This window comes from Haliotis asinina, chromosome 2 (genome assembly GCF_037392515.1).
Source record: "Haliotis asinina isolate JCU_RB_2024 chromosome 2, JCU_Hal_asi_v2, whole genome shotgun sequence".
Lineage (NCBI taxonomy): Eukaryota > Metazoa > Mollusca > Gastropoda > Lepetellida > Haliotidae > Haliotis > Haliotis asinina.
In genome coordinates, this window is record NC_090281.1 from 35517410 (window position 1) to 35538345 (window position 20936).

The following is a 20936-nucleotide window of genomic DNA, read 5'->3' on the forward strand; positions in this document are numbered from 1 at the left end:
TTCAAGACCAGTTGACATCGGAATGCACTCACCACAGTCACACCGAAGACTAGATCAAAGTACAATGAAAACGTGTGTGTGAACTGTAATACCATCATGTATTTAATTCACCTGTTAACACAGTTTTTGTATGGGGTGAGATTGACGGGCAAGGGTCAGAGTGTGGATGGGGTCAATGTGCTTGCGTGCGTGCATGCGTTGAGTATTTATGTATTTTATTTGTTTAAGCAGTTTCACTGTTGGAGGAATGGAGGAGTGTTATGCAATATATTATGTTAAGATGTGTAACTGCATGTGCTTGATGGTTGTTTGAGCCACTGTCTAATGGTTGTTATACTATGTGTGTTGACTACTGGTGTGCCATTTTAACGTCATCCTGGTTTTTATCCTTGTGTTATTGTGTCTCCTATGCCTAAAGAAGCCGTACTCTTTATCAGAGTCTGACACAGTGTAATAAACAATTTTCTCTTTTTATCAGAATGAGAATCAATCAACTTTACCCATCAAACATAAAACGCTCTCATTGCTTTGAATGTTATCATAAACAAACACCTCATAAGCCGTGTATTTTACAAGACGATTTGGTACAACAAAACGAATTAGGCTGAACGTAAGAATAAAATGGTACCTATTGCATGAATTGTAAGATGTGAAAACATGCCAACAGCGTAAAAAGCTAGACAGCAATTAGTACTTCATGAATAAAGGGGATGCTAGGTATTATGGGTGTATAGAGAAGGTACAAACTACAAACTTAAAATCATTTCGCAATGTTTGCAAGTGTGCATCAATTTGCCATATTGGGTGGGTGTGGTAGATACGTGCACATTTCTACTCAGCGGCATGTTATAAAGTTTTGGTTAAAAGTATTAAGAATGGAATCACACCGCCTTCCTCACCAGTGTTATCTATTCCTATACAAAACTTGATGAACATGATGTCCGTCACTTATTTTTCACAACAGGTCTTTCATAATGTTTGGATAGAGCAATGTGCAGGAAAAATACAGATGTTTAACAGCACTTTTGCACAAAGAATCTGTGATATATATTCCAAATGCAAAATGCAATATATACAAATGCAAAATCACTTGCTGACAATGTTATAAATGAAACCCCGTCATTAAAACTGCTTATTTTGATCTTTAATTACCTTAAATCAACCTTTTTGCCAACAGTGCACAATTCTCAGCCGCAAACGAAATTTCAACCAATCAGAGTAGAGCGTCTCCGTGATGTAATAGTGGGTACAGAAATGAGGGTCTGTGCAATATTCATCTACATTTCAGGGGTTAGACTATTTCGTTTACAGGTTTGTACAAACCTGAAATCGCGAAAGCTGTTGAGAAAAATGAAAGCTATATGTTCTCACAATCTACTATCATTTAGTTTTGTCTCCTGCTTTGCCTAGTTTTCGAGTTACAACCCTTGTTTTCATAGACGATTCTGTCAAAATCACTTGGTGTCGCTAGGTTGTAATCTGTGTTAGGTGGTATAAACCTACACGTTATTTGTCATCATTCATTTGATGTTCAGTTAATGAATTTATAACAGGTATAATTAGTGGTAACGCCACTTAGATAACCCAACAAAGGCCCCTATTTGGCATTTCTTTTGTCTGGATCGATCAAAGGATTAACCAATAACACGCTGATTGATTAGTTAGTTTTATGGGGATTTAAATGGGGCTTTTGTCAAAAGGTAGTGTTTATGTATGTACATTTACTAATCTATACTGAATACACTCTGTCGTGTCTATGTAAAACAACACCCTTCTTTCAAAGGATTAACCGCCAATACATTGATTGATTGCTCATTATTGGCTAACTAAATAACTTTTTAATAAGAATGACGCACATTATGCAATTAGTTGCCAGGTGTACTATCTTCGGTAACCAATGAAACTATACAGCAATGTGAAAAACCTGAAACGATGCATCACATTTTCGTATATTAGACTGTTAAAAGACACATCACTTGGGAAATCTGCAGATGAATTATATATCACTTGTTTTTGTGAATATTTATGGATACATTCCTGGAAGAAGGTAATAGCCAGACATTGCTCCTATAACTTTAATTTTAATATTTGATTTTTTGTGTTTAATAAGTTGTCGTAGCTTTCAACAGAATCATTGTTTTTGTCGTTAAGTGCGTGCGAATTATGATTCATATAGGAAAACTATGAAATGTCTACATATTACATTCCTGTTATACATTCGCAGATCGCTTCTTTTTATTAAGTTTCAAAATGCATTCAAGTATGGTTATAAAGTAATTAGGATTATGAGACCAAGTATAAAGACGTATATTGACAGGTGGCTACATACTGGTGAGTGAACGTTACAAACCAAGTAAATTTAGCAAGTGAAGAAATTTATCACGCAGTTAATTTTCACTTCAACCCTGACCTCGCTTAGGTTATGTTACAGGTTGTGTCATGCAAAATCCTTTTGGTAATGATTCAAATACATATTTATGTAGTTTTGATTTTCTAACTTGATGAGAACAAACCATAGATAATCTCGTTAATTCAAATGGATTTGACTTCACAATTTTCAAAAATGGCGGCGCCCTATCTTGGGATGAATGCTATTTAAGTTTGTTTTCACCGACTTACAAAAGGACAATTATTTCTACTGGTAGTAAAATATGTATTTTATTGATGAACAATAGGATTTTGCATGACATTGCTTATAACATAACAATTTCACTCTTGGAAGTGAGGTGGAGGTCAATATAACATTGCTTGCAATATAAACGTCACTTCGACCCCTACCTTGCTTCCTTGGAAGAAGTCCTTATGTTAAAAGTTGTGTCATGCAAAATCCTCTTGGCCATGATTCAAATGCATATCTACCTACCAGTTAAAAGTAGTTTTGATTTTCTAACTTGATGAGAACAAATCATAATCTAAATAATTCTAACGGACTTTAGCCCGTGACTTCAAAATTTTAAAAAATGGCGGCGCCCTATCCAAGGATGAATGCTCTTTAAGTTTGTTTTCACCGACTTATAAAATCAAAATTACTTTCTACTGATAGTAAAATATGTATTTTATTGATGGACATTAGGAATTTACATGACATTGCTTATAACATAACAATTTCTCTCTTGGAATCGGTCAATAAGCGAGGTGGGGTCAATATAATATTACTTAAGATAATATTGTCACTTCGACCACAACCTCGTTTCCGAGGAAGAAAGCGTTATATCCATGCAAAATCCTTTTGGTCAGCAATGTGTAGTAAGCAGTCTTGATTTTATAAACTCAATGAAACTTGAACTCTATTTTCTATTCTGGAAGCGTGGTAGGGGCGAATCATCCGATTTAGTATATACCACAGGCTTCCACAAAGCTATCTTCGCACACACTAACAACCAATTTTTGCACAAACTACAGAGTCTGGTGGAAATCTTTGCACAGTGACACCATCACCCGACCCCAAGAACAATTGACGGCAACACAACAATTCAGCATGTCTTTGATGACATCGAGAAATCAGCAAAATGACGAGCTTCCTACTCATTTTCTATACATTTAATTGGAAATCGTTCCTTCTATGACGTCACTGTAGGGCTCTGGCGACAGAGTTATGTAACCTGTCAAATATGTTTCCGTAATAAGCAGAAATCCGAGTTTGTTTTTCATGTTTTTATTGCGATTTTACAAACTTTTTGAGAAATTTTGATACGTAGAGTGATCTTAGGATGCGTTTTTTCCATATATCAAAAAATAGTTTTACGTTAGTATTCACCTTTAATGAATTAACAGTGTTCATAATAGCTGCCTGCCCGACCTGGGCAACAGGTTGTTCTTAACATTGACTGCCAGATTATCAGTTTCACCTGCCTGATGGTCGGGTGAAAGTTAGACATGTAAATGAAGATATTCATCATATTTCAGGATAATAAATCTTTATAAATCTCACAAAAATAAATGATGAATGTTAATCAGATGACAAGCATGTCGCTTGTCAAACCTAATTTATGTGCGGGCAGTTAAGTTTTGGTCAGGGCTGACAAGTTTGAGGGGTTGCGGGATAAATGATAATATTCATTTCAACTATGCTAAACATTCTTGATGCCTAAATTTAAAAAGTGTATGCAAATTTTTGTGATATTTTTACTGATAACATTTTCAGCAACTAAATAGCTGTTATTTGATAAGATTGGCAGTATAGTAGCCCAGTTGCTAAAGCATTCACTCATCATGCCGAAGACCTGGGTTCAAGTCCCCACATGAACACAAAGTGTGAAGCCCATTAATACCACCCACTGGTTTCTTCCAATTGGTAAAGACCTGAGACCTGCAGCACTCTGCATCTGTTGTATGTTCATACATCTGGGAGGTGGTGGGGTAACTGCTCATAAGGTCTGGATTTGATTCCCCACATGGGTACAGAGACCTGGTTTCTGTTGTCCCTTTTTGTAATATTTCTGGAATATTGCTAAAAGCGATGAAAAACTAAGCTCATTCACAACTGATGACGTGACACAGCTGGAATTTGACTTCTAACTGCATGACACCACAGACACCAGGGGCCTGACATGTGTAGTTTAAGCTCCCAGCTGAGCAACAACAGAGTTTGTAACTTGTATATGTGATGAATCTCCTGCATCCTCACAGCGTGTTAAGTAGCGTTTAATTGCTCACATGGGACTGTGGGTAGCCTTGTCATTGAAGTGTTCACTTGTCATGCTGAAGACCTGGGTTCTATTCCCCTCATGGGTAAAATGTGTGAAGCCATGTCTGGTGTTGCCCCATATTGATTTTGATGCGTTTAAATGTGTTTATAAAGAAAGAAATTTATGTTTCATTCCCATAGATATCCTCCTCGTATGACCATGAATATACGTGATCATATTTGTATAAGATTCATGATCCCCAACTTATTTAGTTCAGTATAGATGTAACATCATAAATATATATGGTGATATTTTTTGTTGTGAAATCCGAGCACATATTATCAAAAGTGTCCCATAGCATTCATGATCCCTAACTTATTTTGTTCGTATAGATCTATCATCATGAATATATTTGGTTATATGTTTTTATGTGAAATCTGAGCCCAGATTGTTGAATGTATCCATATGATCTCTAACAACAAATTGCAGCAATGCTTCAACACTTCATAAACCTTTGAAACCCTCATGCTTGAAATTCTTTAGGGTTATTGAGAAACTGTGTCAGGAGAATACTTGCGATACGACTTGAAAAGAAGCTGTTGTAGAGGATCAGGTGTTATCAGATACCTGTGTGGCCAGGTGGAGGTCAGTCTCTGAGTCTCAAAGAAGAAAGTAGTTTGTTGGTTGTGGACCGACCTGCCTTTCCTGGCTAATATTTCCGAAGGTGTTTTTCCTTCATTAACACTGATAAGGTTATATGTCAAGGATTGAAACTGAAATTGGGGAAGCTGATAGGCCAAAACCGAGGAAGTTTTGATCCAACTAAATAACCGACCGAAGACAGAGTTTTGATGTAATTGTAACATTTGGTATTTACTGTTGAAATTAACAGGGTTGCAAGTAGCAACCAATACCTTGCCTTGTACACTCAGTGCATGGCACTGCTCCGCATGTGTTAGCTGTGTCCTGTGCTGCCTGCACTACGCATCTTGTGAGGAACATATGGTTCATACTGAGAAAATGGTCAGATGTAACGTATGTTATGTAGGGAATTACATTTCCTCCGAGTGCAGATTCTAGGACTTGAAGGGATTGAGTCCCATCAGGTATTCGGACCCACACTCTCAAGAGTCTGGCATCCAGTAGCCAGCACAAAACAATCCATCCCACTCAGCATCTACTGTTTCCAGAAAATGGAAGTCTGACAACTGGTAGTCGAGTGTAAACATGGTAAATTGTCACAGCTCCCATGGCCAAGCTGTTTAGAAAGTGGTCAAATATATGTGTGTACGTGCTTGCAATAGTCTGTTTCAAAATACTATACATATTTCTCCTTGAATTGTCAGATTTGAAGTTATTTCTACAAGAAAGTGTTTATTATCCACATTCCCAGTTTCTTTGAGCTTCAAAAACATAAATTGTCTCCACACAATGGATTTTCTAGCGTAGTTGTTCACAATTTCAATCTCAAATTCCAATAACCACCATGTTTCCTAAAGAGGTAACAGGGGCAGATAATTCTAAGACAAAATGATTCTGGTACTACAGTATTTTGCTCTGTGCATTTGTCAATGGAAGTTGCGCCTTAGTAACCATGGAAACTTGATTAGTGATGTTTTCTGTTCCTGTTTCCCAGAATCACAACCACCACCACCATATGATGACCACCATGAAACCAGGTATGATGGGCGACATGATGAACATGAACGACACCGGCTGCTCCATGCCAGGGATGATGGTAAGTCATGATGGACATGAACGACACCGGCTGCTCCATGCCAGGGATGATGGTAAGTCATGATGGACATGAACGACACCGGCTGCTCCATGCCAGGGATGATGGTAAGTCATGATGGACATGAACGACACCGGCTGCTCCATGCCAGGGATGATGGTAAGTCATGATGGACATGAACGACACCGGCTGCTCCATGCCAGGGATGATGGTAAGTCATGATGGACATGAACGACACCGGCTGCTCCATGCCAGGGATGATGGTAAGTCATGATGGACATGAACGACACCGGCTGCTCCATGCCAGGGATGATGGTAAGTCATGATGGACATGAACGACACCGGCTGCTCCATGCCAGGGATGATGGTAAGTCATGATGGACATGAACGACACCGGCTGCTCCATGCCAGGGATGATGGTAAGTCATGATGGACATGAACGACACCGGCTGCTCCATGCCAGGGATGATGGTAAGTCATGATGGACATGAACGACACCGGCTGCTCCATGCCAGGGATGATGGTAAGTCATGATGGACATCACAGACATTTAAAGTCCGTTTGAGTTAGAAACGGACTGATGAATTACAAAATTTATCATTGTACAAAACTGCCACATAAATTATAAATAGTACACATGTTTATCGTCATTACTAATACCCAACAGCTTTCTTATATTCGAACATTATCTGGACTCCACCCAAAAAGTTGTTTAAGAAACTTTCATCGTTGAAAACACAAAAGTTGTTATCTGTTGCAGCGGGGTGAAACCGCAGAAACGTAACAGCCAGTCATGCCAGGGGACATCTCAAAATCTATTCCAGGAGACCTGTCGGTTCCTCATCTGTCGTAGTGTCATAGTCATGACTTAAAGGGATGACAAGTGGTGCCACAGTTGCCTGTTGTAAGCCATCCCGAGATCAGTAACCTTGTTCATTGACGTTAGCTACCTTGTTGGCACAGTTTTGCTAAGTTCCAGTCGTAATTTTGTTAAGGGATTCCTTAACCAAAACCTCTAAATCTAAAAGTTGCGTTTGATGTGGCAACATCTCCTTTGACAATACCCCATATCATTTCAACAGGGTTAAGGTCACAGTGATAGGATGGAAGTCACAGAATATTGTGACCCTTACTTTCTATGTAACAGTCATATTTGTAGAAAGGTTCACCTTTGTGGGTTTTTATGATCTCAAATAGCTGAGGCTTTGTTGTCTTTGAAGGCTGTGTGATCTGAAATTTGTTGATCCATTATATCATATCACCTTTTCAACTGTCCGATGTCAGGGCTTTACTGTCGGGGTCCTACATGCTGTGGTACGGGGCATTGTCCATTACGATGAAAAACTGCTCTGGTAGAGCTGGTAACTACTTGTTTTTAACCCAATTGAGGAAACCGCACCATTCATCTCGGAACGGTAGTCTATGTTATCTGTGGACATTGCCCTGAATACCAAGTTGCAGACTGGGAGAAACCAGCATGGAGAATGATTAGTCTCTCTCCTTTCCCTAGAGGCAGCTTTCTACGTGACCCCTTATCACCCCCATCGGGTACCCACTGACTGCTGGCAGTGTGCAAGGCATTGACCCAGGTCTCATCCAAGTACACAAGCTCGAACCCTTCCTTGCGCTTCTTCTGTATTACCCTGAGAAAATTATTTCACAAGCGAACAATATCAGGGCGTGCACAGGGTACTGACCTATTCTCCCCCGAAAATTTCTTATAACGATACCCGAAAGAGTGTAAGAGTCGCCAGAGTGTGTACTTTGATACTCAGGGGTTGTGTTCTTGATTCAAATGCTTTTTAGAAATTTTCAGTGACATGTACTTGTTTTCAGAATAGAGCTTGTTGGTAGACTGCCTTACAAGGTTCTATTGAAAGTTGTCCAAATGTATTAATTTGTGTGATTTTGACATGACCCCTACCTGCTTCGCATCACCCTCACAATGTCTGTGTTCCAGAACATGTGTGAATGTCATTGCTGGTATTCCTAAAGCTTCTGATGCCTGTTTATGTAATTTATTAATGGCATAAAATAGTTTGCTCCTTTCGGCTTCAGCACGGAAAAGATTGTACACTTTAATCATCAACTGTTTCACATCAGCTTTCAACTTCATTTTCATCAGGCATGTGTATCCCGTGCATGACAAGATAGTGGCTGTTCCGTTTCTGTGGTTTCACCCAGCTGTGACAGATAACAACTTTTGTGTTTTCAATGATGACTTCACCATTTTGGTGGAGTCTGGAAAAAATAAGAACATAGTAATAAATGATAAACTTGTACTATTCATGTTTATGTGGCAATTTAAAACAATGATAAAATTTGCAATTCATCGATCCATTTCTGACTCAAACAGACTGTAGTATTTAGCCAGATTCCAACTTTATGACGTCAGTCTGTTATGACGTCAGTCTGTTATGACGTCAGTCTGTTATGACGTCAGTCTTGTGACTGACACCATCAGCATCATCAACACAACTGTTTCACGACACGCTTTCAGCTGTTTCAGCAGGGCCTGGGTTCGATTCCCCACAAGGGTACAATGTGTGAAGCCCCTTTCTGCTGTCCCCTTCCAAGATATTGCTGGAATACTGCTAAACTAAACTCACTCACTCACTCTATGATGGCACACTGAAACACTGAAATCTTCAACAGCAACATCTTGACGCTCCCCACTATTGCAAACAACCTGTAACCTTCCACAGGTGTGGGACTCATGCAGCTTGCAAACAACATCTAACAAGGTCAGCTTATTTGTTGGTTAACCTTCATTCAGTAATATTCCAACTCACTGACTTGTTTGACACGTTATCATATCCCAATTGTGAAGATTGATGCTCCTGCTGTTGATCACTGGAATGTCTGGTCCAGACTCAATTATTTACAGACTGCCACCATATAGCTGGAATATTTCTGAATGCAGTGTTTAACAACAAACTAACCAAATTATGAAAAATATGAATTTGTTGCTACTGTACTAGCTACTGCTACTGTCATTAGTGCTTTAAAAATTGACAAAAGGGTGCTTCTGACCATCAAAGGGCTACACATATTTTCAGAAATCAAGCTCCTAGTACTAGGGTACAGGGTAAAATATCAATGGAAACTGATTATAGTCTCAAGGCAATTATTTACCCCAGTTACTTTACTCTTTCTGTAAAATTACACCAGATCAGTGTGGTGAGATAATTGTGGTCATGTAAAGCCTTGGCCTTTGTACAGTTGTGAGGGATGCTTAAAAGAACCCAGAGTGGTCAAGAAGTTTGACAGGGAATGCTTTTTGCCGGAGGAAGTGAATTCATAAACTTTTTCAGCATAGACATACTCAGCATATGTACAGAAAATATGCAGAATTCATTTTTAGTTGTTATCCCCCACTACATGTTTTTGTGGTATAAATATGAGATCTTAGTGTGTGCTTGCAACATTCATCATTTCTGGAGCAGAATTTCAAAACCATTGTCTTATTTCATCACCAAACTTTGCATATAGATAGATCTGGTGGTGTACTGGCACCTTTTGGTAGTTTTGGATTTATGTATAAAATATTTCTTTTGCATTTTCAAGAAGTTTGATTTTGACTGAAGTTGGTGGTAGTGTTATGTTTGGAGCAGAGCTGTAAAACCGTTCAGTGTTTGCCAACCAAACCTGAAAATGTGTTTATTTAGAAAAATCATTGCATTAACGGAAAAGTCATGACTGAATATTTCTGGAAGACTCCAAGAAGTATTTGTTCATGATATATTATTCACTACTTCATGTTATACATAATTATCTGCAGTCACAACCTCAACAGGAAAGTCTGAAAAGTAATGCTAACCAATTTGTTTGATGATTGTTCGTTGGTAATGAAGCAGTCATCAATTGTGAGGTTTCAACCAAATCCCAACACTAAATATTCCTTCACTGAACTTGGCACATGGACTCATCTGATGGTGCCGATTGGTAGTTTTGGATTTCTGAATAAAACATTTTTTTTGTTTCCATGGCAACTGTGAAGTTTGACTTCGACTGAAATTGGTGGTGCTCTTTTCTGGAGCAAAACTTTAAAACCTCAGTTTTGTTTCACTTGTTCAGTGAGTTTAAAATGTTTTATGTTGTTTGCACACATTGTGCTGTCAACACAAATCCGAAAATAGCTTGGTTGATGGCCATGGCCAACAGAACTGAGTCAGGTGCTTGTCATTAAAGTTAGACAGTGCCTGGTTTGCTTGTGAAGCAGGTATTCAGGATGAGGTGCAGGATACTACAGGCTAACCATGCGCTTGAGGTAATATACACTGCAGCCTGACCATGGTTCACCTTGAGGTAAGTATTAGAGGAGAAGCAGCGGAGCCACTATAGGATACATTCACCACCCTAACCTAATCCTAACCCCAACCCCCAACCCCAACCCCCAACCCCAACCCTAAACCTTGATTATCAGAGGAAAAAAAATTTGGTGGAAAAAATGAAACATGGCAGTAAAATAGCTGCATAAGTAAGCGGTGAAGATATTCTGTAATCGCACAGAAACGGTATACTGGTATAACTGCAGTGTTTTACCTGTGGTTCCATATACTGTAATGCGACCAAAAATATAAATGTAACTGTATCAACCTTTTTTAAAGTTTTCTATAAGAGCATAACGTTTAAGCCGTTTAAATATTTGTTTTGTTGGTCTACACTTGATCTGAGGACAGCAACTTAATTGTCAGCTGTTCAACGCCGGTTGCTGCAATGCCATTGCTGTAATTCCAGATACATAATTGTTTTATCAGGAATACAGTATAGTGGATCCGGTTTTGGTAACCTCGTGATGGCATGTGGTCGAGTGCGTAGCGTTAGATCACAAGTCAGTTGAAGTAAAGCAACAGTGGGCATAGAGAGTTCTTGGATGGGTGACAATGTTTGGCAGCTTGAATACTGAGAGTTTCTAGGTCTTCAATCCTACCCAACAATGAAGCACATCTCATACATATGGTCTCATCTCAGGCAAGTGAGTTTGTTCAAACTTGCCTCTGTTCACCCAGCAGAAAATGGGTACCTGGTGGGATAAGTCATGTGACTGTTAACTTTCTAGTGCTTCACAGTCGATGCTTTGAGCATGCCCCTCCATGGTGCGGAATTCAGTGCATTACCATGATTATAAATGACCATATCATTAAGTCACTTATAAGCTTCTATTAAACCACTTTTAAGCCACATGTTCAAGCAATATGGGAGTGGCCTAGAAATTAACTTTGCAGAATGTACTTATGTGGGAAACAAACCTTGGTCTTTTGTGTTTGAGCAGTATCATGATAGGGGACACCAGAAATGGGATGCAGAATTTTACCCACATGGGGAAGCAAACATGGGTCCTTGGTGTCCTTCAGACTGAAGTATTCTAAAAAAGGCTACTGTGAGCTTCAGAGAATTCATTGTCAGATTGTTAATGTGTATGTCTGAAAAGCTTTTGACAATGCTCGAGTATAAACAATATTCCCAGTCAGACACTTTGTACCCATCTTGTAAGACATACAGCTGGTACAAAATGTCTAGGTGGACTTTGTGAAAAGCCTGGTAAAACAAATGTATATATTTTTCTTTCCCTTTGTTTCAGATGTATTTCCACACAGGAACATGTGAATATGTCTTGTTTGAGAAGATTGTTATAAGCAATGCTGCACGTAAGTATAACCAAGAGGTTTTAGCAAACAGGGAAAGAAAAGGAAATGGCCGAGTTGCATGAATCACCACAGTGTGCTGTGCAGAGTTATGTCCCTTGACACTTGTCAGGAATTAGAATTGGTCATCAGTAACTCATCCTTACTCTAAGAGGTGATTAGTGGGATTGTGTGGTCAGACTTGCAGAGTTCGTTGGCAGGTCTTTGTATCACACCTACGTAGATCAAAGCTTATGTTGCTAATGACTTGATTGTCTGGTCCATTTGCAATTATTTACGTTACACTGCCATATAGCTGGAATATTGCTGAGTCCGACGTTAAACCACAGACCAACCAACCAACTAAAGGTATCATTCTACCTGTCGGGTGGGTTACACCTGGCCCCACCTTGCCACACTTTGTCAGGTTGAATAAGAACAAGTTGTTTCTCCTCCAGCAACCAATGCATGTTATCAGCTGATTTCATTGGGTTTTCAATAAAATCAATGAATGTATATAATAAATGCTTCAAATAACATTTCTGAAATTAGAATATTTTACAACCAGGATAGAAGATTGGTCCGATCCACAATCACATCAGGTTGATGGGAAGTAAACTTTAGGGTCCCCATCCACATTCATCACAGCAAAATATTGACCTTCGGTTGTGTCTTTCTGTTCGCCTCGTCTGACTGTGGCACCATGGCATAGCAATACAAAAGGCTTTAACATGGCACAGGGTGTCCACTTATGGGAGTTGGTATACACTGTTAACGGACAACATTGATATCAGAAAAACAGTAACCCCACGGGGCTGATAGCTGAAATATGTTGCCAGCTCTGTTAAGCCCTGAATCAAAAATAGGAAACTGAGATTAGGTGTTAATATAATGTAATTAATGCATTACTTGTAGTGAGGTAAACTTGAACATGTGAAAATGCAAATTTAATAAAAGCATAACTTGATGGTCACTGTTAATTCATCTAGTGTCACTGTAAAAAAATGGAAAGAACGACATTGTTGATTTGCTGAAAGCATTCTCTTGACCAATCTGATTTAGTGTTAGACAAAATGAATAGGCAGATCTGTGGAAGTTATGGTTTGATTAATGATGAACTATACAGATATCATCTATCTACCACTATTGTAAATTATTTTAGAAATTTTCCCATAGTCAATGACATGGTCAAATATATACCCTTGGAAAATGTATTGGCACACAGGGACAGCCATAAAACAAAGTTGTAATCCCGCCATGAAACTAGCAAGCAGTGGGCCGTCGGGTAAGCGCTATTTCATACACTGCTGATATACATTGTATTTACTCTCACCATTCCTTTCTTTCAGAGATGGGTGGCGCCTGTGTTGTGATATTTTTCCTGGCAATGCTGTACGAGGGGCTGAAGTGTCTGCGAGAGTACCTTATCCAGAAGAACCATGTCGGGACCAAGTACTACAACACAACTCTCCCAGCGGGATCATCAAAAGAAAACATGGTCATGGAAGCAAAGGAAACGGTCCAGTAAGTAACAACAATAACAGTCTTGTGTGTATTGATATAAACATGAAGTACCAACAGTAAATTCTGATGTATGGGAGCAGTAATATCCTGTTTCCATTCTTGTTGCCATGGTAACAGTCATGGTGACAGTGGTATCTGTAACTATGCAAAGGTAATGTGATAACAGTAAATAGCAATGGTGATGGCCAAGATAATTTATGGATGTAAGTTTCCTTATTCTTTCCCACACATTCTTTCCCATCAGGTGAAATAGTTGATGTTTGGGAGCTATCCCCAGCAAACTCTGGTGGTCGAAATGCAACCAAATGAATTGGTTGGTCAAGCTCACTGACTGTGGGTCACATGTCATCAGATTCTGAGCAACCTCTCCTGGTGGAGGTGCAACCAAATGAATTGGTTGGTCAAACTCACTGACTGTGTGGATGACACAGTATCAAACACTGGATTGTTTGGTCCAGACTTACATCATGGGGAAGGAATTTGGCTCAGAGGATCTCTTAGGCAACAAAGAAACAAAACAAACAAACATTAAAGACCCTACGCCTATAAGAATGAGTAATATCTCCTCTTTATTTCAGTGGGAAGATGCTGAGTGGTAGTCACTTCCTCCAGACGATTCTCCATATGGTGCAAGTGTTTGTAAGCTACTGTCTCATGCTGGTCTTCATGACGTACAATGTTTGGCTGGGACTTGCTGTCGTTCTGGGAGCAGGAGCTGGATATTTTTTCTTTGGTTGGAAGAGAGCAGTTGTTGTGGACATTAATGAACATTGTCATTAAAACTTAAAATACCATGTAGAGTATTCTGAAACTTTAAATTTTGTATATTTTGTCAGAAAAGCCCCAACCATATGCATCTTTGTGTTGAAATCTAAAGCTTGTATCAAAACTGAATACAAGAAAGCTGCAAGAGTTGGATAAGTTGTACTGATGTAAATAGGTATATTAAGTGTGGATCTTCTAGGGATGTCACGATACATAAGTTTTTGTTAATCAATACGTATCAGGATACCCTTGTCATGATTTGATACATATCATCATACCTCCTTTAGCGACATTATTGCGTAAATCTAGTTATATTTTGAACATTAATATTTCATATTTTATAATTGTCCATGGAAAGATCAACATTTCTGATTCTCTGAGATTGAAAAGTTCTTATTTCCCATCATTGTGTATGAAAAATCATTTATAACCCTCATAACATCAAAAAACCACAATACAATTGCAGAATGTAAATTATACATAAACATATTTTAACCAATACTTTCAAAACTAAATATTGATACAGTTGTGAATGTATCGATAATTGTACCATCTTGGGAAAGGTACTGATGCATTGATGTATCAAAGTGTCATGACATTCCTAGTGCCTCCCAGCAAACTTTCTGTTTGGGCAACATTATGTTGTGGTGATGTTCAGACCTTTTCGGAAGAGTACACCTAGTTGGTGTGTTGTTAGCTTCAGTTTCATATATTTTATAGAGATTTAATTTTAATAATTGTCTTAGCTAGAACACTATTATTTTCTTAAATGGTACTCTAGTACTAGTGTGTGAGAAAGAGGATATGAAACCATATTCAAGCAATGTTAGAACTGGAGCATTTGCAAACATTGTATTTGCATAATCAAATTTGACTTTGATATTAGAGCGTCAGGGTTTTGTCTTTTTTAAAAAAAACAACAAAATAGTGAAACTTTCACACACACACACACACACACACACACACACACACTACTTTATTGGACATTAACATTCAGATGTTCTGTTAACATGAGGTGCTTCACGAAAGTCTTCAAAGTAATGATGTCATATATTTTAATATTTGCAATATATATGTTAATGAATGAATAATCTGTAAACTCAATTGTGGCGGCGTTTTGTAAAACACCAACGAACATGTGACTTGTCTTTCATGGGTTTCTTCCAAACTACAACAAAAGAATATGACATAACCCATATATTGACACGTTTACACAATTGACCCTTACATCCCTTGAAATTACTAAAATTCATCTGTATGTTAATACAATATGCCATTTAGAAAATGGTCACATGTATCATTCTGTCTTTGGGATTAACTTACAGAAACTTCTGGGCAGTTTTGTATGTAGCCTAGTGGTTAAAGCGTCTGTTTGTTGCGCTGAAGACCTGGGTTCAATTCCCCACATGGGTACAAAGCCCATTTCTGGTGTCCCTCACCGTGATGTTACGGGAATATTGCAAAAAGCTCACACTACAGAAAGTTACATCTGTGTGACCATAGGTATAAATACCAGTTTGAGAGTACAGTCAAGCGTCATTAATCCAACGTACACCTATGCAACCGTCGGCTTTATCCGACACTTTTGTTGGTAACAAATTGAATAAGGTAATTTAGTCTCATTCGATAATCAGACATGCATGTTAATCCGACAGTTCGCTTTGCAACAGGTGATGTTAGATTAACGAGACTTGACTGTATTACTTTTCTTGGTTAAGACCACCCCGCAGTTTCACCCAAGTGGTAAGGGTGTGAGACCTGCGTCACTCTGTATCTATTGTATGTTAATACATGTCAGAGGTGGTGGGGTAGCCTGTGGTTAATCCATTTGCTTGTCACGCCCATGACCCATTTTCGATTCCAAAGATGGGTACAATATGTGAAACCCATTTCTTGTGTCCCCTGCTGTGATATTGCAGGAATATTGCTAAAAGTGGCATAAAACTAAACTCACTCACAAACGCATACAACTCATACAGTTTATGCCCTAGCATTAACCTGTTTTGTTTATAACAAAGACCAATAATGATATTTATGTAGTATCTCAAATAGCACACATTCACCAACTGCTTTTGTATACTTAAAAGTGTATATTGCAAGTTTGTATATACATGTATATATATATACGTATTAATGCAAGGTTGTATTAGCATTGTATGAATCTGTTGAAAGGGAACAACTGTTCAAGTTTTATAGGCAAGATTCCAAAGGATGCAGTTTCCTTTATTTATAAATATTAATCAAGCAACTATTTTAGTTTGAGAAATTATAAAGCATGACATTCAAAAGGAAATATGCTGATCTCAAATCAGATCCCTCTCTTATCACCACCCCTTGATGAAACAATGAAAATGAAATAGTTGGTACTTACGTAATGAAATATGATACAGTTTAGCTGTACTGAATATTCATAAACTATGGTTACTGAGGACTCCTCACACTGTGATGTGGCCAGCAACCATATGTGGAGTTTCATTCACAAGTTACTGACTGTAGTTTTCAGATGAATATGCCGATATCAATGCCAGAATATGATCCAAGCAGCTGAATTGTATTTTTTGTCCACTTGAATTTATATTTTTATTGAAATATCAATTATTTTTTTCAATCAGACTATCTGAAATAATTCTGTTAGTTTCAATCTTAAATCAATCCACCTAAACAAATATATTTGTAAACATACCTCAGGGGAAGAGAAAAGAAGACCTGTAATGTTTCCCTGTTCTGTGATGTCATTTCCAAAGACAGTCCAAGTAAACTTATCCTCAGTACTTTTCATTACACTCCACTACTGAGTCTAAAAAAAACTTATGGGAGGTCACGTCAGGTAACCTTTGAGATTGACCAATCAGAGCACAACTTACCAAATTGCGAAAGTGCATATTCGCACATACCTTTTGAGCTTTTTATCTCGAAAAGGTTTGTACCCAAACGATTCTGAATGCTATTAAGCGTACGCTTGTTTTCGGGTATTGCACACAGCGTACATATAACTATGACAACGGTGAGTAAACAGTTGCTTAAAATAGTGTTTTTGGCAATATTCAAGGATGTTATCTTGCGGAAATATTAGCTAATGGTAACCATGTCAACAGAAACGCCAAAGCGTATATACTGCAGGTCAAATAACTGTGTTATATGCGGATTTTTGTTTGTGGAGAGATCTGTTTCAGTGACCTGAATATTTTGAAAGTCCCTCCAATCCCTAAGTAATACTGCTCCGTTGTCTGGTTGGTTAAATCTATTTAACTATCTCGTGTTTCTTTGGACAGTCATTGGTCGCTCAAAGGTTACCTGACTCAACCTTCTACTAGGTTTTGTTAGACTCAGTGGTGGAGTGTAACGAAATACACTGAGACTAAGTTTACTTAGACTGTTTCCAAAGACATCCATAAAATATATTTGGGACTGAAGGAAATTTTTCAGGGTTCTTACAGTGGCCATTCACACTGGTAGCAGCAGTAATGGAAGGTGAGGCCACCTGCTTGCTGGGATGAAACTTGCCATGAGAGGTAACTCCAACTATATAAGGGAGAGAACTCTAGACATTCCGTAGTAACAGGTGAGGAGGATTTGAATGAGTACTTTCAAAATGACACTTGATTGAATTGAGACCAAAACATATAATAAACATAATAAGACATATAATAAATTACCTGTAACCAGAGAATATGTGAGCTTAGTCAAGGTAAACCTGTCATAATAATCCTCAATATAATCATTCATTTGCTTCAACATAAATCTTGGTGTGGTTTGTCTTACTTTCATTTGTAATGAACCATGAAAATACAATGACAGTTATAAAACTCCATGTATACATGTGAACTCATTGATCTTGGTGACTTTCTATGAAGCTTGGGAAGGGATACATGGGCTAACTTTCTTCAAAACATTAACATTTGTAGTGTAGATGTATCAATGTGTTTACCATACATACAGCCTTGATATATTGTGCAGGCCATAATATTGCCTAGTTCTAAGAGATGGAAACTTTATTATTATCTGGAAAAGCATTAACTGAAAACGTTAAGGTTCAAGTTAGTAGTCTGATTTAGTCCATCATATGGGTACCATTTTTCTTGTATCCCTTCTGGAGAAAGTGTTTAAAACAGGTTTTGGGTAGCCAAGAGGTTAAAATGTCTGCTTGTCACAAACCAGGAGTACGATGTGAGAAGTCCATTTCTTGTGTCCCTGCCGTAAGATTGCTTAAAATATTGTAAAAAGGTGTATAAAACCATTTTCACCCATTCCAAAATGTAATTACATGACAGTCTGTTATAGCCCAAACTGAACTGTGTAAATGCTCATGATAGCAATCACTGGATTGTCTGGTTCACATTTGATTTAATGTGCAGGCTGCTGAAGAGTGTGAATAGTGCTTCCAGCCATCATTAATTAATTCTATATGCCTAAAATGCTATAGTCTGTATCAAGTCTCACTATTTGGAATCAGTTACAAAATTAAGTGCATTATTCAGATTTGGTTGTGTTTATGTACATGTATACATACTACAAATAAATAGAGACTTACAAACTGAATAATAAAAAGAAGTAGGTTTGATCAAAAGAGGAAATTTAGACTCATTCAGATACAGCATTTTTCCTGCAGAATTATGTTAGGTTTATGTTTGGAGGGTGGTGGGGTAGACTAGTGGATAAGGGGTATGTGTGATTCTCACTGTGTGGAGAATGTATGAAAATTCCAGTGCAGCATGAAGCAGTAGTGACACTCCTACCTGTCTATTTCAGAATCAGGCACAAACATTAATGCAAGTCACTATGAAGTCATGAATATGTTTGCATAAACTTGTGTTCATAATATAGTCTTTCATGTTCAACATTTGATGTAACAGTTTCTGTTAGTCGTTAATTTTACTTTGAAATGACCCATTGAGTTAACAGATACTGATTTTATGAAACAAAATATTTTTGTCCATAAGGTAAAGTTTTCATGTTTTGCATCAGTTAGGTTTTAAGACATTTCTGTGAAATGTACAGCCTTTTTTTAGTTTTACGGCCTTGTGAGTTCATGTGTAAGGGGCTTTTGGGTAGTCTAGTGGTTATAGCACTGTTGGTCACAGTAATGACCCGAGTTTGAACCCATTTATTGTGTGCCACACTGTAAAATTGATGAAAAGCTGTGTAAGTACCAGTATCATCTGTACCATAAAACTTTGGAATAGAAGTCATCTTAAAATTTTGCTTCCAGTACAATCTTGAAAGGTTTTATTACAGAGTTGATGTAAATGATTTGCTAAAGGACTTAGCCTGCTGGTAAAAAGTGCAGATTATTATCCTCAAGTACATATGTGACATTTTTGTTTATCTTTAGTTTTACAGGTATCTTAGAATTCCGCTCATGTAGTCACCAAAAGGGTCCAAACTTTCATTTATGGATCTGCTCTCATGGATATATCTAAAGATAGTTGAAATTGTTTTTACAGATATTTTCATGTGAAAAATGCAGCTTCTCATTCAGGTTTTTTGAGAAGGAAAGTATGAAAATATTTGTGAAATGTACCAATGTATTCTTTTGTTTCTTTATAAAGTGGTAGGTAATATCAAAAGTGTTTTCAAAGTGAATTCTTGATTTCTATGCTAAACCCGCCCCTTTGATGTTGTACATGGGTACAGTGCGTGAAGCCTCATCTTGTAGTCCCCCTGCTAGGTGTTGCTATGATATTGGGAATAGAGCCATAGCCACTGACTCCATGAAACAAAAGGAACAACAGGGAGAATGAGTCTTTGGACAGTAAAAGAGGTTTAAACCATCACTTAGTCAGTTCAAGGAATGCCATCGATTCATGAAGGATAATGTTGGCCTTCAGTCCATATTGATGTCATTTTGGGAGATTTTCTTCCGGTTCTAAAAATATCTCATGTTTGATATAAAATAATTTTGTGTGGAAGTCATGACATAATATATATTCATGTTGATAATTCATACAATGTGATGAATGAATGGTAATCAAATCAAAGATATTTTCAATAAAAGAAATATTTATCCATTACTGTGCTTTTGTTTCTGTACACAAACAGACAGTGAAACTGGTCCTCAGATAGACTACACCCATGAAGATTCGGGTTAAAATTGATCTTCAGTAACCCATGCTTGTTGTATGAGGTGACCAGCACTGGATGGTCAGACTCACTGACTTTGTTGGCATGTCATCATGTATTGATGTTCATGCTGTTAAGCACTGGAGGTCCCGGGGTAGAATACACCTTCAGCAACCCATGCTTGCCATAAAAGGCGACTATGCTTGTCGTAAGAGGTGACGAACAGGTCACACACTCGCTGACTTGGTTGACACATGTCATCAGTTCCCAACTGCACAGATAGATGCTCATATTGTTGATCACTGGATTGTCTGGTCCAGACTCGATTATTTACAGTCCGCCGAAATACAGTTGGAATATTGCTGAGTGCAGCGTAAAACTAAACTCACTCACTCACTGAGCGGTGGATTGCCTGAGTGGTCCAGAAAAGATTATTTACATACAGTTGTCATATATACATGTAGATGGAAAATTGCTGGTTTTAAACGACAAGCAAACGTTTGACATATTTAAGATGGAGTACACTTTGAAGTACATCTGTAAATAATAGTTTAAGCCCAAAGATTTTTACGTAACAAAATAGTCTTTTCGTTAAAG

The 20936-nt window shown here is 38.0% G+C and overlaps 1 protein-coding gene across 1 annotated transcript in view; it reads left to right on the forward strand.

Annotated features, from left to right (window-relative positions):
* The window catches only part of LOC137273651 (high affinity copper uptake protein 1-like), a 40643-nt gene extending 20353 nt beyond the window's left edge, over positions 1-20290 (forward strand). Inside the window, exons 2-5 of the mRNA XM_067806439.1 lie at positions 6265-6366; positions 11948-12014; positions 13340-13514; positions 14093-20290. Coding sequence (XP_067662540.1) covers positions 6265-6366; positions 11948-12014; positions 13340-13514; positions 14093-14294 — 546 coding nt within the window. The 3' untranslated portion in view covers positions 14295-20290. The remainder of the gene's footprint in view (positions 1-6264; positions 6367-11947; positions 12015-13339; positions 13515-14092) is intronic.
* Positions 20291-20936: the final 646 nt, after the last annotated feature.